At 41.2% G+C, this 13839-nt stretch overlaps 1 protein-coding gene across 1 annotated transcript; it reads left to right on the forward strand.

The window, feature by feature from the left end:
- The first annotated feature begins 212 nt into the window (after window positions 1-212).
- On the forward strand, window positions 213-11717 carry LOC125047054 (guanine nucleotide-binding protein-like 1). Its single transcript, XM_047645102.1, has 10 exons — window positions 213-394; window positions 2540-2657; window positions 6221-6386; window positions 6746-7097; window positions 7688-7952; window positions 8086-8300; window positions 8528-8653; window positions 9729-9894; window positions 10359-10505; window positions 10685-11717. Exons 2-10 carry the CDS (start codon window positions 2567-2569, stop codon window positions 10972-10974), a joined length of 1818 nt encoding a protein of 605 aa, XP_047501058.1. The 5' UTR covers window positions 213-394; window positions 2540-2566; the 3' UTR covers window positions 10975-11717.
- The last annotated feature ends 2122 nt before the right edge of the window (window positions 11718-13839 follow it).

The raw sequence follows: 13839 nt of genomic DNA on the forward strand, positions 1-13839 counted from the left end.
GGAAAGTACATCATTATCACCAGTTTGGCGCAAGTTTTCTATATGTTGGTTGTCTTGATTTTGTATGATAACCAGCGTAAATGAGATTCATAGAGCCATAATGACGTAGTTTAAATCCTCCAGGATTCCAAATAATTTCAATTCAGAAAATTCTATGTGTGTCTTGTCATAAACTCATAAGAATACATAGCTAATATTGGTGAAGAAGATCTACTAATACACATGTCATATACATTTATGCACTGATATACGTGCACATATGTTATACATTGAGAAAAAACATGTCTAAGTGTACTGTGTTTGAATGACATATCTTTAAATTTTGAAAATATTAATGAATCTCAAATAGTGTCGGATCTTCAAAGGTTATCAGCAGGTGCTTCCCTACCCGAAGGTACTAGAACTTGTTGATTAAACAATAACTAGACCTTGATTTCAGCTTTCGTACAAGAAAATATGGTAGTATGGTTCTAAGCTCAGTTGAAAATCATTGTACCACAAAATTAAGTGATGTCAAGCCCTATGTTTTTTAAATTGTGGTTGATGTAATATCGCATCGGTTTGTGCGTTGTTGCGTTGTTTACAAATCTACCGGTAGTTACTTAAGAATACAACCAATGCAATTGCGAGAAAAAATAATCTGATATGTAAGCCTATTCGGGTTAATCTGCATGTTTTTTTTCCGAATATCAAACTTATTTAAAGCAAGGGTTCTTACCTGGGTTCATGACCCCCAGCGGCTCCAAGGATGAGTCCGTGAGGCTTTGATCAAACATAACATTTACTTTAGTGTTATTTTTTTATTTGATGATTACTAATATTTTGCTTATGATAAATATGTATGAAACAAACAAATGTCCACAGATAAAGTATAGTTTACACATTGCAGGCGTGGCCATAAGACTGAGCAGGTGGGCGATAAATCACCCTCCTTGTTGGTATCAGGCGAGCTATTTTTATTATACATGGAACTGGTTTGCAAATGCCTTAAAGTATATGTTTAAAGAAAATGCATACATTTGGACTAAAATAAGAGGGTTTTAAAAAACAAGTCTTGCAAAAATAAGATTTTCAACAACTAATGAAAGTAATAACGTATTGCAAGGTGGGTGGTATCTATAGCAAATAATCAATAAAGTGGGCGATACATTGCGTGTGTAGGCGCACACGCGTAATCGCCCTCCTCAAACGGCCAGGCCTGCACTGCATGCAAAGTTGTGTCTATGTAAATATTTCAGGGGAAGGGCGTCCATAGTCTTTGTCAGATTCTTGAAGGGATCTGGGACTTGAAAAAGGATAAGAACTATTCCTTTAGGGTGATAAATTATACCTATATATCAGACTAGTGGGACAAATGTCATTGCTTAGCTACTGATTCAAGGAATAGTCTATTGTAACAGGTCATGTATGATAGCTGATGTATACTGTGCATGTTCTTTGCAGCTTTTATTCCTTATGCTGTTTTGCGGAATCCAGCAAACTGTGATAATTTCAGAAACTTAATATTAGAAGGTATCTTGCATCAAGGAGCGACTGTATCACCTAAGTACACTTTGTTTTTTCATTGGTCATTGTTTGGGTAAAAGAGAGAGAGAGAGAGATGCTCCTATCATATAGGTTCCAAGCTGCTTAAACCCCTTCCTGACGGGTCACGTCTCTAGACGTCATAACAAACTCCTTGAAATGTGGTGTGCGGCTGTACGTCGCCGTGATGCGCCAAAGTGCTCCGAGGCGGTGATTTGGCTTGATGTATTGAACTCTTGCGCTCAAAGTCAGCGCGTTGCCATTGATCGCCAGAGCGTAGATTTTTTTTTAGTTTTCTACACCCGTCACCAAGGGGTTAAAAAAAGGCACCATAAATACCAAGTATACCTAATACTGATTTATGAGAATAGGAATAAAAGGGTGAAGGCTGAAAACTGCAAGATCATTGTACAGTCAGGCTAGAGTAACAACAGGGAATAGGTTGAACCTGACCTTATGTGACCCTGATGAGGTTGTTAGTTTTTACTAATGATCTGAAGTCATATCTTATTGAGTATTACATTTAAAGGAAATGCTTTTCTAGAAGGCCAATAGGCAATTATTATATACTGCAAATCTGAGGTGTTGCAAATTTTTAAAATTAATGTTTTATTTTTATTGCTCTTTTACCCCATTATCATAGTATAATACATAATCCCTTCCTTAACACTGGGTTCAGTATTGTTGCTAATGGCTTGTGAGTGATATACTGTATATATGGAAGGATGACAGATCAAAGGTGGCAGTATTATTGCTGTAGGGCATTTATATGTGTTAATGCTAATTAGCAAAGCATGTAAAATGGACTAATTATTTCATAAACAAGATTAAATCTAAATGATGCATGAATTAGTTTAACATTATCTTGAAATGAATAAAGTAAACTCATTTAAAGAGTCTATTGCTCCAGAGCTGTCTAGCACAAAGGTTGCTAAAGGATTACATATCATTAGGTGCTTAATTCAGTACTAAAGTTTGTTTCTTTTACTATTCAATTTGGTTTTATATATTCCAGATAAGAAGCCTCTAGTGAGCAGCAAAGATGCCTAACAGAAGTGTTGCCTTCAGTGGCAAGAAAAAGAAAAAGCAGCTGCAAGCAAAGCGGGATAAGAAACAATCAGAACACGGTGAAGGTGATTTTTTTTTCTCTCTGTTTGTGCCTTATTGCCTTCTGGCTAAAAAACAAGTGTGCAAATGAAGATGCACCAAGGCACCCACCTGCATACACATCAGTACGCACACACACAACATATGCGCACAACACACACAACACATGTGTACAACACACACAGACACACAACACACTCGCACAACACACACGCACAACACACACACACAACACACACACACAACACACACACACAACACACACGCACAACACACACGCACAACACAACACACACACTTCACACGCACAACACAACACACACACAAACACATGCACACCTGTACACCTGCACCTACACCTGTACACCCACCCACACCTGTACACCTGAACACACTCCTGTGCACCTGCACACACACACAAACCTCTACACAAACACACACACACACGCACACACACCTGTACACCTGCATTGGTCCACCTGTACACCTGCACATACACCTGTACGCCTGCACATGCACCTGTATGCTTGCACATACACCTGTATGCCTGCACATGCACCTGTACACCTGCACATGCACCTGTACACCTGCACATGTACCTGTATTCCTGCTCATACACCTGTATGCCTGCACATGCACCTGTATGCCTGCACATACACCTGTATGCCTGCACATACACCTGTATGCCTGCACATGCACCTGTATGCCTGCACATACACCTGTATACCTGAACATACACCTGTATGCCTGCACATGCACCTGTACTCCTGCACACACACTCTTGTGCACCTGCACACAAACCTGTACACCTACACACATACCTGCACACACACATACCTGTATGCCTACATATACACCTGTACACCTACACACATACCTGCACACACATACCTGTACACCTACATATACACCTGTACACTTACACACACACACCTGTACACTTACACACATACACCTGTACTCCTATACACACCTTCACACACAGACACCTATGCACCTGCACACACTCCAGTACACTTGCATACACAGAAACCTGTACACCTACATACATACCTTCACACACACACACACACCTGTACACCTACACACATACCTTCACACACACATATACCTCCACACACACCTGTACACCTACACACATACCTTCACACACATATACCTCCACACACACCTGTACACCTACACACATACCTGCACACACACACACACCTGCACACACACACACACCTGCACACACACACACACCTGCACACACACACACACCTGCACACACACACACACCTGTGCACCTACACTCACATCTGTAGATCTGCACACACACACCTGTGCACCTGCACACACACCTGTACACAGACACCTGTACAGACACCTGTACAGACACCTACACAAGCCCCTGCACACATGCTCACACTTAAACACTTTCACATACACTTTCTCACAGACACACAGACACATCCATCCATCCATCCACACACACAAACATTCACTCACACAAACATTCATCCACACACAAACATTAACTCACACGCAAACATTCATCCACACACAAACATTCATTCACACACAGATATTCATCCACACGCACAAACATTCATCCACACACAAACATTCATCTACACACACACAGACACAGACACATGCAGACACAGACACACGCAGACACAGACACACGCAGACACAGACATACAGACACATGCAGACACACGCAGACACAGACACACAGACACAGACACACACATGCAGACACACAGACAAAGACACACACAGACACAGACACACACTCACACAAACACACATGTGCACCTGCACATACACTTGTACACCTACATGCACATACACCTGTACACCTACACACACCTGTAGACCTGCACACACACACACACACCTGTAGACCTGCACACACACACACACCTGTAGACCTGCACACACACACCTATACACCTGCACACACAATCCTGTGCATCTACACACAAACCTGTACATCTACACACACCTGTACACCTGCACACACACACACCTACACCTACACCTGTGCTCCTGCACACACACACCTTTACACCTGCACACATACATATGTACGTCACACACACCTGTGCACACACATCTGCACAGACACACCTGCACCTGCACACACACACACACACGCACACACACACACGCACACGCACACGCACACGCACACACATTACACACACACACATTACACACACACACACACACACACACACACACACACACACCTGCACACACATACCTGCACACACATACCTGCACACACATACCTGCACACATACACCTGTACACACACATGTACACACACTTTTAAACACACTTTCACACACAGACACACAGACACACATGCAGACACACACACAGACATACACACAGACCCACACACAGACACACACACATCCACCCACATACAAACACACACACACACACACACAGACACACACACACACACACACACACACACACACACACACACACACACACACACACACACACACAAACACTAACACATCCACCCACACACATCCACCCACACACATCCACCCACCCACCCACACACACACACACACACACACACACACACACACACACACACACACACACACACACACACACACACACACACACACACACACATCCATTCACACACACACATCCACACACACACACATCCACACACACACACATCCACACACACACACATCCACACACACACACATACATCCACACACACACATCCACACACACACATCCATCCACACATACATAGGCACAGACACACACAGGCACACACACATACACATATATACACTCACACACACACACACACATGCACACACATACGCATGCACACATGCATGCATACACACATGCATGCATACACACATGCACACATATGCTTGCACACACCCATGCACACACATATACATATATATAAAACACTCACACACATGCCCACACACACACACAAACACACACACACACACACACACACACACACACACACACACACACACACACACACACACACACACACACACACACACACACACACACACACACACACACATACACACACACACACACACACACACGTCCACACACATACACATGCACACACACTCACATGCACACACTCACTTGTACACATAGGCTTACACATACACATGCACATGTGCACACATACATAGGAATCACTAGCCACAACACATACACAGACACGTGCACACACACACACACACCTGCATACACTCATACACTTGTACACACACACACATACACAGGAATCACTAGCCACAACACATACACAGACACCTGCACACATACACAAACCTGCATACACTCATACACTTGTACACACACACACACACACACACACACACACACACACACACACACACACACACACACACACACACACACACACACACACACGTACACACACTCTCAGACACACACCTGCACACACTCACACACACTCACACAAACTCACTTGCACACACAGGCTTGCATTTATGCACACGTGTGCATACACATGCTCATGCCATGATGTATCAATGTATTCCTTTTCCCGCAGGTCGTGGGTTTCCAAGATCACATTTCAACAAAGCCCCAGTGATCTCAGAGGCTATCTTGGCCAAGGTTCAAGAGGGCATTGACAATCCTACGTCAGGGAGTGCTAATTATCTCCAGGATATTCTAGCAATTAACCAGCAACCGGGAGGAACAGGGAATGTGAACAGGTGGGTTAATGCTGTCTTCATGCTTTCACAAGGGGAAGATTAAAAGGGGAAAAATATGACAGGTTTCAGTGATGTATATGACATATTATTATTATTGATTTGATTATATACATGAAATCAGTTTTGGGTGTAACAAGTAAAGAAATTTTCTTTCTTATTTCATTTGTAGATTATATAGACAATTTTTTGTGGTTGATAATGACAATGGCAAGGCTTAGGAAAGACTAACCTGGTTCAGATTTGACTCTGAAAAAGGAAAAAATAAAATGCATTTAATTTTTTCAATGCAGTTGTTTTGATTAATGATGATATTCTTGTTAGAATAAGGAAATATTACTATTATTCTTATTTGCTTGCAGATATAATCTGAAATTCCGAAGGGAAACTCCAGATGAAATTGAAAAGCGCAAAGCACTTCACTATGCTCCCATAAAACTTTTGGGGGAAGATGAGTTGGAGCTTGAGACGGAATTCTTCTTCCCTCCTGGTCTTGACTATCCTATGAGACCAGAATGGAAAAAGAACATGTCAAAGCAGGAGCTTGACCGAAGTGAAAACAAACACTTCAGGCTCTTTTGTGAGAAACTGGATAAAGATTTTGCAGATAAAGACCTCAGTCTGTATGAACTAAATCTAGAAACATGGCGGCAGCTTTGGAGAGTGACTGAAATGTCTGACATTTTACTAATTATTGTTGATGCCAGGTTCCCAGTAAGTAATTTTATGATTTTTTTTCACCAGGGATAAATATATGGGATTGGTATATGTTGTCATTGTATTTAAATATGAGTAATGTAAAGTAATGTAAAGACTGTTTGATATTGCTATAATTTCCTTTCCAAAACTGCAGTAGAGAAGAATGTTATATACAGTTTACTATGCTCTGATGGCCTTCCATAAAGTGAAGAGCCTTTTATTATGTCATTCTGCACAGTAGGTATTGTTTCTCTTTATCTTTTCTTGAGCACCCAAATGAAGTGTAGCACTCAGACTGACCAAGATGATTGTTAATTTAGATTGCATTACATTTCCAGTGATTAGGTGAATTGGCTGGCAGCTCTCCTTGACTGTAACTCTGGTCTAGCTATATCTGTGGAGTGTCAGATTAGATGAGGTACAATTGTATAAACAGAATTTAACATCTTGTTATTCCTGTGTAAGTTTGATGTATTTTGAAGTGGAAATGCTGGTATGCATTTTGTTTGGGCTAGGATTGGTAATAAATTAAATATAGAAGGTTTTTGGATTAGGAATATGTAATTGTTTCATCTATCTAAACTGAATGAATTTCCTTTTGCCAGGTTTCGCAGTTTCCCCCCTATCTGTACTACCGGCTTGTAGAAGAGGCAAACAAGAGCATCATCCTTGTCCTTAACAAGTGTGACCTTGTACCACCTTCAGTCATGGTGGCTTGGGAGCGTTACTTTCACAATAAATTTCCCAAACTCTTAGTAGTCCCCTTCTCATCCATGGAAGGTTATGGACATCGCCGAGGAATGCTTAGAATGGCTGCAGAAGGCTCCTTGAGGCTGGTTGATGCATGCGAGAAGTTGATTGATGGCTCAGGTTGGTTCTGGTAGTATTAATAATTCTTTCAAAAGATTGAATCACTTTTTAAAGAGTGATTAAAAAAGAGTGGAAGATACTGTGATGTTTAATAAGTATCCACAACAATTATTGTATATTTTTGCACTGGTAGTTGATCTGACCTCCTGGAAAGAGAAAATAGAAGAGGAACGAAATATCGATAATGAGATAAATCAGGAATGTGAAGCAGAGGAAGTCTCAGACATAGTGGTCAACACCAGACCAGAACACCACGAGCGCTACAAGGATGGGGTCCTTACCATTGGTACCATTGGTTATCCAAATGTCGGCAAGTCCTCACTCATTAATGCCCTGATGGGGAAGAAGGTAAAAATGCACAAGTGAGGTTCAGTTCAAAGTATCCAAAGATTGAATGTCAAAGCTGTCAGTAGTTGGAATATGTAATCGCCAGCAGAAAATGTTATTGAATTCTTATAAGTTTGGTTAAAGTGTCTAGGAAGCATATGAAATGTATAGAGAACATATCACATTGACTATGAAGAAATGTTTTCCATGAGCCTTTTCTTTTCTGACATATTTATTTATCATTTCAGGTTGTTAGTGTCAGTAGAACCCCAGGCCACACAAAACACTTCCAGACAATCTTCCTAACCAAAAATGTGAAATTATGTGATTGCCCTGGCCTTGTGTTCCCCTCAACTGTATCAATGCATTTGCAGGTATGGTGTGATTATGTAGTTTAATCTCATTTTAGATCTCATGTTAGATAATTTATTACCAAATTCATGTATTGCCATCATCATCGTTGTCATTGTTGTCATTGTCATTGTTGTTGTTATTATGGTCATTGTCAAAGTCATTTTTATCATGGTTTTCTTTGTTGACTTCCTCCTCCTCCTCTTCCTCTTCTTCTTCCTCTTCCTCTTCCTCTTCCTCTTTCTCTCCCTCTTCCTCTTAATCTTCCTTATCATTGTCATCGTCATCATTGTTGTCATAATCATCGCCATCGCTATCGCCACCGCCACTGCCACCACCACCGCCAGCGTCAGTGTCATCGTCATCGTTATCGTTATCGTCACCGTCACCGTCACCGTCACCGTCAACGTCAACGTCATCGTCATCGTCATCGTCATCGTCATCGTCATCGTCATCGTCATCGATCATCATCATCATCATCATCATCATCATCATCATCATCATCATCATCATCATCATCATCATCATCATCATCACCACCACCACCACCACCACCACCACCACCACCACCACCACCACCACCACCACCACCACCACCACCACCACCACCAGCACCACCATCATTATCAATATCAATATTATTGTCCTTAACATTATCACTATTATAATTATTTCCTGTTATTTATTGTTATTGATTATTATGATAATGAAGTGCAGTCATAGGTGAAAAAGGTAGAATTTAACATTTATTTCAAGACCATGAATTTTGAGCTACTTTTAAATTTTAGGAACAGACAGTTTTAGAACCGTTAGTTTTGTTTTTCAATTAAAAACAGAGAGATCTTACCAAATTCTTAGGCCTAGAGCTGAAGTGCTCTGACATTGATGGGTTCATGATATGCATATATAGCAAAGACTGATAATTTTTGTGAAGATTCTTGAATGAGATAGGAAGAAGGAGAGTAAATGAAAGAAAATTCTTATTCAACATTTTTTAATTTGCAATTTGCACTTCATTATCTGGAATTTGATTACTTGGGAAATGGGTCTGTTGAAAGCAGTTGTTTATTTTTACACTGTGTGTTAATTTAATTGCAGGTTCTTTTTGGGAGCTTCCCCATAGCCCAGGTGCGTGACCCAATTGGAGCAGTTAACTATGTAGCGACCAGGCTAGATATTCCAGGCATATTGAAGCTTCAGCATCCAGAGGTACAGAATGAAACTGCTTCTGATCCCAGTTGGACGGCTTTCTATGTATGCGAAGGTTAGTGTAACTCTCAGACTCTTAAGGCATGTGATTTTCTTCTGCTTCTTCACCCCTCCTCTCCTTCTCCAGCCCTTTATCTTCTTCTTCTCCACCCCATCTGCTTGTTCTCCACCCCCTCCTCCTCCACCTAAATTGATTAGAAGTTTTAGTAGTAGTAGTAGTAGTAGTAGTATGGTTTACTTGTTTTTCTTTCCATTTTTACTTTTTCTTTCTTGTTCTTTCATTCTTAGTTTCTTTGTTGCATTCTTTCTGTCTTTCTTCCTCAAAAGTGTTACTTTATTATTACTGCAATTATTTGTGAAACTTAGTTCTTGTTTCCATACTTATTTTTATTTTAGTCATTTCACTGTATCATATATATGATCAAGGTGTATTGTGTATGTTATCAAGTAAACAAACTAATCTTCTGAAAACAATTTGGCGTATTTTTATATATTTTCTTATTTTCTTAAACCCCTCAGCCTGGGCTATGAAACGTGGGTATCACACACGCCGAAAGGGGGCTCCAGATGTATCCAGATCAGCAAATGAACTCCTTCGACTGTGTCTGAATGGCCACAAATCACTAGTATTATTCATTAGACCTCCAGGCTACACTCAGAGCAAAGGTAAGACCACAAAAAAGCAAAATTGAAAATGAAAGCATTCATAAGATATTGTTGTTATTAGTCATATTCTAATTTATGACTTCCTATTCATAATCCTCAAAACTCATGCAGTAGATGAAGCTGTGTGTTTGCTGTTGATTGAATTACTGTTTTTTTATGCATAAATCTTTCCCTTCCAGGTGATTATGAGAAGGACCCTCGAGCAGAAGAGATACGTCAGATTCAAGGAGTTCATGCAGCAATTCATGAGCCATCGGTAGAAGAGCCAATATTTGAAGAGGATGAAAGAGAAGGAGATGACTTGAAGGAAAGTGGAGAGGAATCCGAAGAGGATGCAGAAGACTCAGAAAAGGAAGGAGATGGTGATGATGATGACGATGATGATGATGATGATGAGGAAGAGGAGGAGGATGAGGGATGTTCCACTTTTGTGTCTAATAAGTTTTCTTTATTAGACAGCTGTGACTGAGGATAGAAAATACATGTAATGGGCCCAGCCGCCTGGGCTCATGTCATCACCCTAGCATGTGTGACCGCTCATGCCCAATACCAGCATTCCTTGCCTTCGCCTCATGATATTAAGAAACTCATGTATTACTATTTTCTGAAGTCTGTATTTGCCATGTTTTCTGATAAGTCAAGACTGTAGGGTATTTTTGTTGTTGACTCCATAATTAATCTTGATTTGCTCTAGTCTGAATAAAATAAAAAATGGTATCATGGAGTTAAAACCGTAGAATTTTACTGTATTTTCTTTTCCATTTTTTCATGTTGTCTTATAAGATAAACTTTAGTTTCAACAGTAGGTTTATATTATCACTTATTGAGTACCATATGGATGTAATAATCTGTGTAGAATTTGTTTTTATATATGTGATTTTATTTATTTTTTTCTTTTAAATTTATTTACTTATTATCATTATATTTTTTACCTTGGGAGCCCTAGAAGCCCTTATGTAATGCATAGTATAGGAAAAATTAGGAAAAGTGTAAAACTACTTAAACACATTTTCAGTGGCCAAAAAATAATATCTTGCCATAGTTGTAACAAAAAAAAAAAAACTTATGGCATAACAATACATGCTCCCAGAAAACAGACTTGACGGACCATGGTATGTATGCACATGCCACCCAGAATGTAGGCCAGGCTTGCCATGGCCAACATATATATGCCACCTGGTGGCAAGGGGTTAAATAAAGGAGAGAAATTTACATTTTTGAATTTTGTATTTGTGGTAGTGAAGTTTGCTGTTTAAAACAGATTGTGTGATACTTTTTGCATATGGACCCCCCCAATCCTTTGCCCGTTGTTGTCGTGGGGGGCTTAAGAGACGGAGACTGTGACCCAATGATGGGGAACTCCTCAACCTTGGGACTCAGCCATCGACTCAACTAATTTTGCATGGTCTTTTTTTCCCACTTATACTTTTTGTTTCAGTTTCTTCACCAATCCCTTCTACTATCCACCTCCTAAGGTGTGAGAGCCGTGCTGAAAGGATGAAAGGCTGACTTTGTGTCAGTCCTGAATGGCCTGAGGGAACCATGGGCAAGGTATTCCCCTGCTTTAGTTGTCTAGCCCTTACCCCTCAAGGGGTGGACTGTTTTTTTTCCCCAATATACTCCAGGCTTATCATGGCCAATAATGAAGATGTAACCCCACTTTTAGGGGCAATGAGGCTTGCCCCTTTATCAAATAGCCCCAATCTCGGCTCCCCTTTGACCACGGCTCCGAACACTGCAACAACTCCCCCATCATCAATGCATACTAGTACAGTATCAACCATAATCAAAAACCACCCCTCAGGAGACATTTCTACTCCCCCCCCCCCCCAATCCCTTGCCCGTTGTTGTCGTGGGGGGGCTTAGGAGGCGGAGACTGGGACCCAATGCTGGGGAACTCCCCAACCTTGGGACTCAGCCCTCGACTCAACAAATTTTGCATGGTCTTTTTTTCCCCCTCCTACTTTTTCCTTTCTGTCCCTTCACCAACCCCTTCTACTATCCACCTCCTAAGGTGTGAGAGCCGTGATGAAAGGATGAAAGGCAGACTTTGTGCCAGTCCTGAACGTCCTGAGGGAGCCATGGGCACGGTATTCCCCTGCTTTAGTTGTCTAGCCCTTACCCCTCAAGCGACCCTGAGGGATGGACCGTTTATCTCCCCAATATACTCCAGGCTTATCATGGCCAACAATGAATAACCATTAACCATTAACCATTAACCATACCATTATTAGAGGCAATTGCCTCTTCATCAAATAGCTCCACCAATTCAAACTCGCCTGATTCTCTGACCCCAGGCTCTCCTTTGACCACGGCTCTGAACACTACAACTAATACCCCCTCCTCAATGCCGACTAGTACTGTATCCACTCTAATCAACACCCCGGGAGACATTTCTACTCCCAACATGCTCAACTTCAACAACTATACCCCCACAACCTTCTTCAACAACTACCCCATCCTCCCTTATTACTACCTTACAACCTTATTGTCCACCTCCCCATAACACTACCTCTTCCACATGCCCCCGTCCTTCTACTACCCCCATCTCTACAAAATTCTTAAATAATCTATTTAGCCCAGCCAAATGAGACCGATTTTCGTGATACCTCCCACAACTTCTCACACTTTCTGCTTTGACAACCTGTTTTCATTTCTCAAATGCATATACATCCTTCACTTGATCTAACCCCTATTTGCTCCTCTGTCTACCCTGACCCACCAAAATCAAATATTCCTCCTACTGTCCTTCTTACCCATTTCCTTGACCATGCCTCCACTCATTCCTCCAGTATTCCCGTCTACACTGACGGCTCCAAAACCACCTCCGGTGCTGGTTTTGCAGTAATCTTCCCAACTCGTACTTTCAAACTTTCGTCCTTAGTACAGAACTGTATGCTCTCCTTTTTGCCTTAAAACACATACTCACTACCCTCTTCCTCTTATACAATTTTTACTGACTCCCGTAACTCATTAACCCTCATAAAGTCAATACACACGACCAACCCCCTTGTTCGTAAGATCCAGAACTGGTTGTTCTACCTGTCCACACGTCATAAAACAATCAAAATTTGCTGGGTACCCAGCCATGTTGGAATCCCCGGCAATGAACAAGCAGATACTCTAGCACGCTATGCTGCTATGTCCACATCAAACCAACCACGTTTCTCACATATCCCAGCCACGGATTATTACCCACACTTTAAGACCTTCTTGTATAATCGATGGCAATCTTTTTGGTCAAGTCTACACACTAATAAATTACATACTGTAAAACAGTCAATCTCCTCCTGGTCAGCTCCATTCCATCGGAACAGACGTTGGGAGACGGCCC

The sequence above is a fragment of the Penaeus chinensis genome, chromosome 40 (genome assembly GCF_019202785.1).
Source record: "Penaeus chinensis breed Huanghai No. 1 chromosome 40, ASM1920278v2, whole genome shotgun sequence".
Lineage (NCBI taxonomy): Eukaryota > Metazoa > Arthropoda > Malacostraca > Decapoda > Penaeidae > Penaeus > Penaeus chinensis.

Excerpts from the sequence above, each read along its gene's own strand:
- LOC125047054 (XM_047645102.1), top strand. The coding sequence starts at position 2,567 with ATGCCTAACAGAAGTGTTGCCTTCAGTGGCAAGAAAAAGAAAAAGCAG. Across the intron at positions 7,098-7,687 it reads TTGTTGATGCCAGGTTCCCA|GTTTCGCAGTTTCCCCCCTA; the intron begins GTAAGTAATTTT and ends TCCTTTTGCCAG. Across the intron at positions 8,301-8,527 it reads ATGCCCTGATGGGGAAGAAG|GTTGTTAGTGTCAGTAGAAC; the intron begins GTAAAAATGCAC and ends TTATCATTTCAG.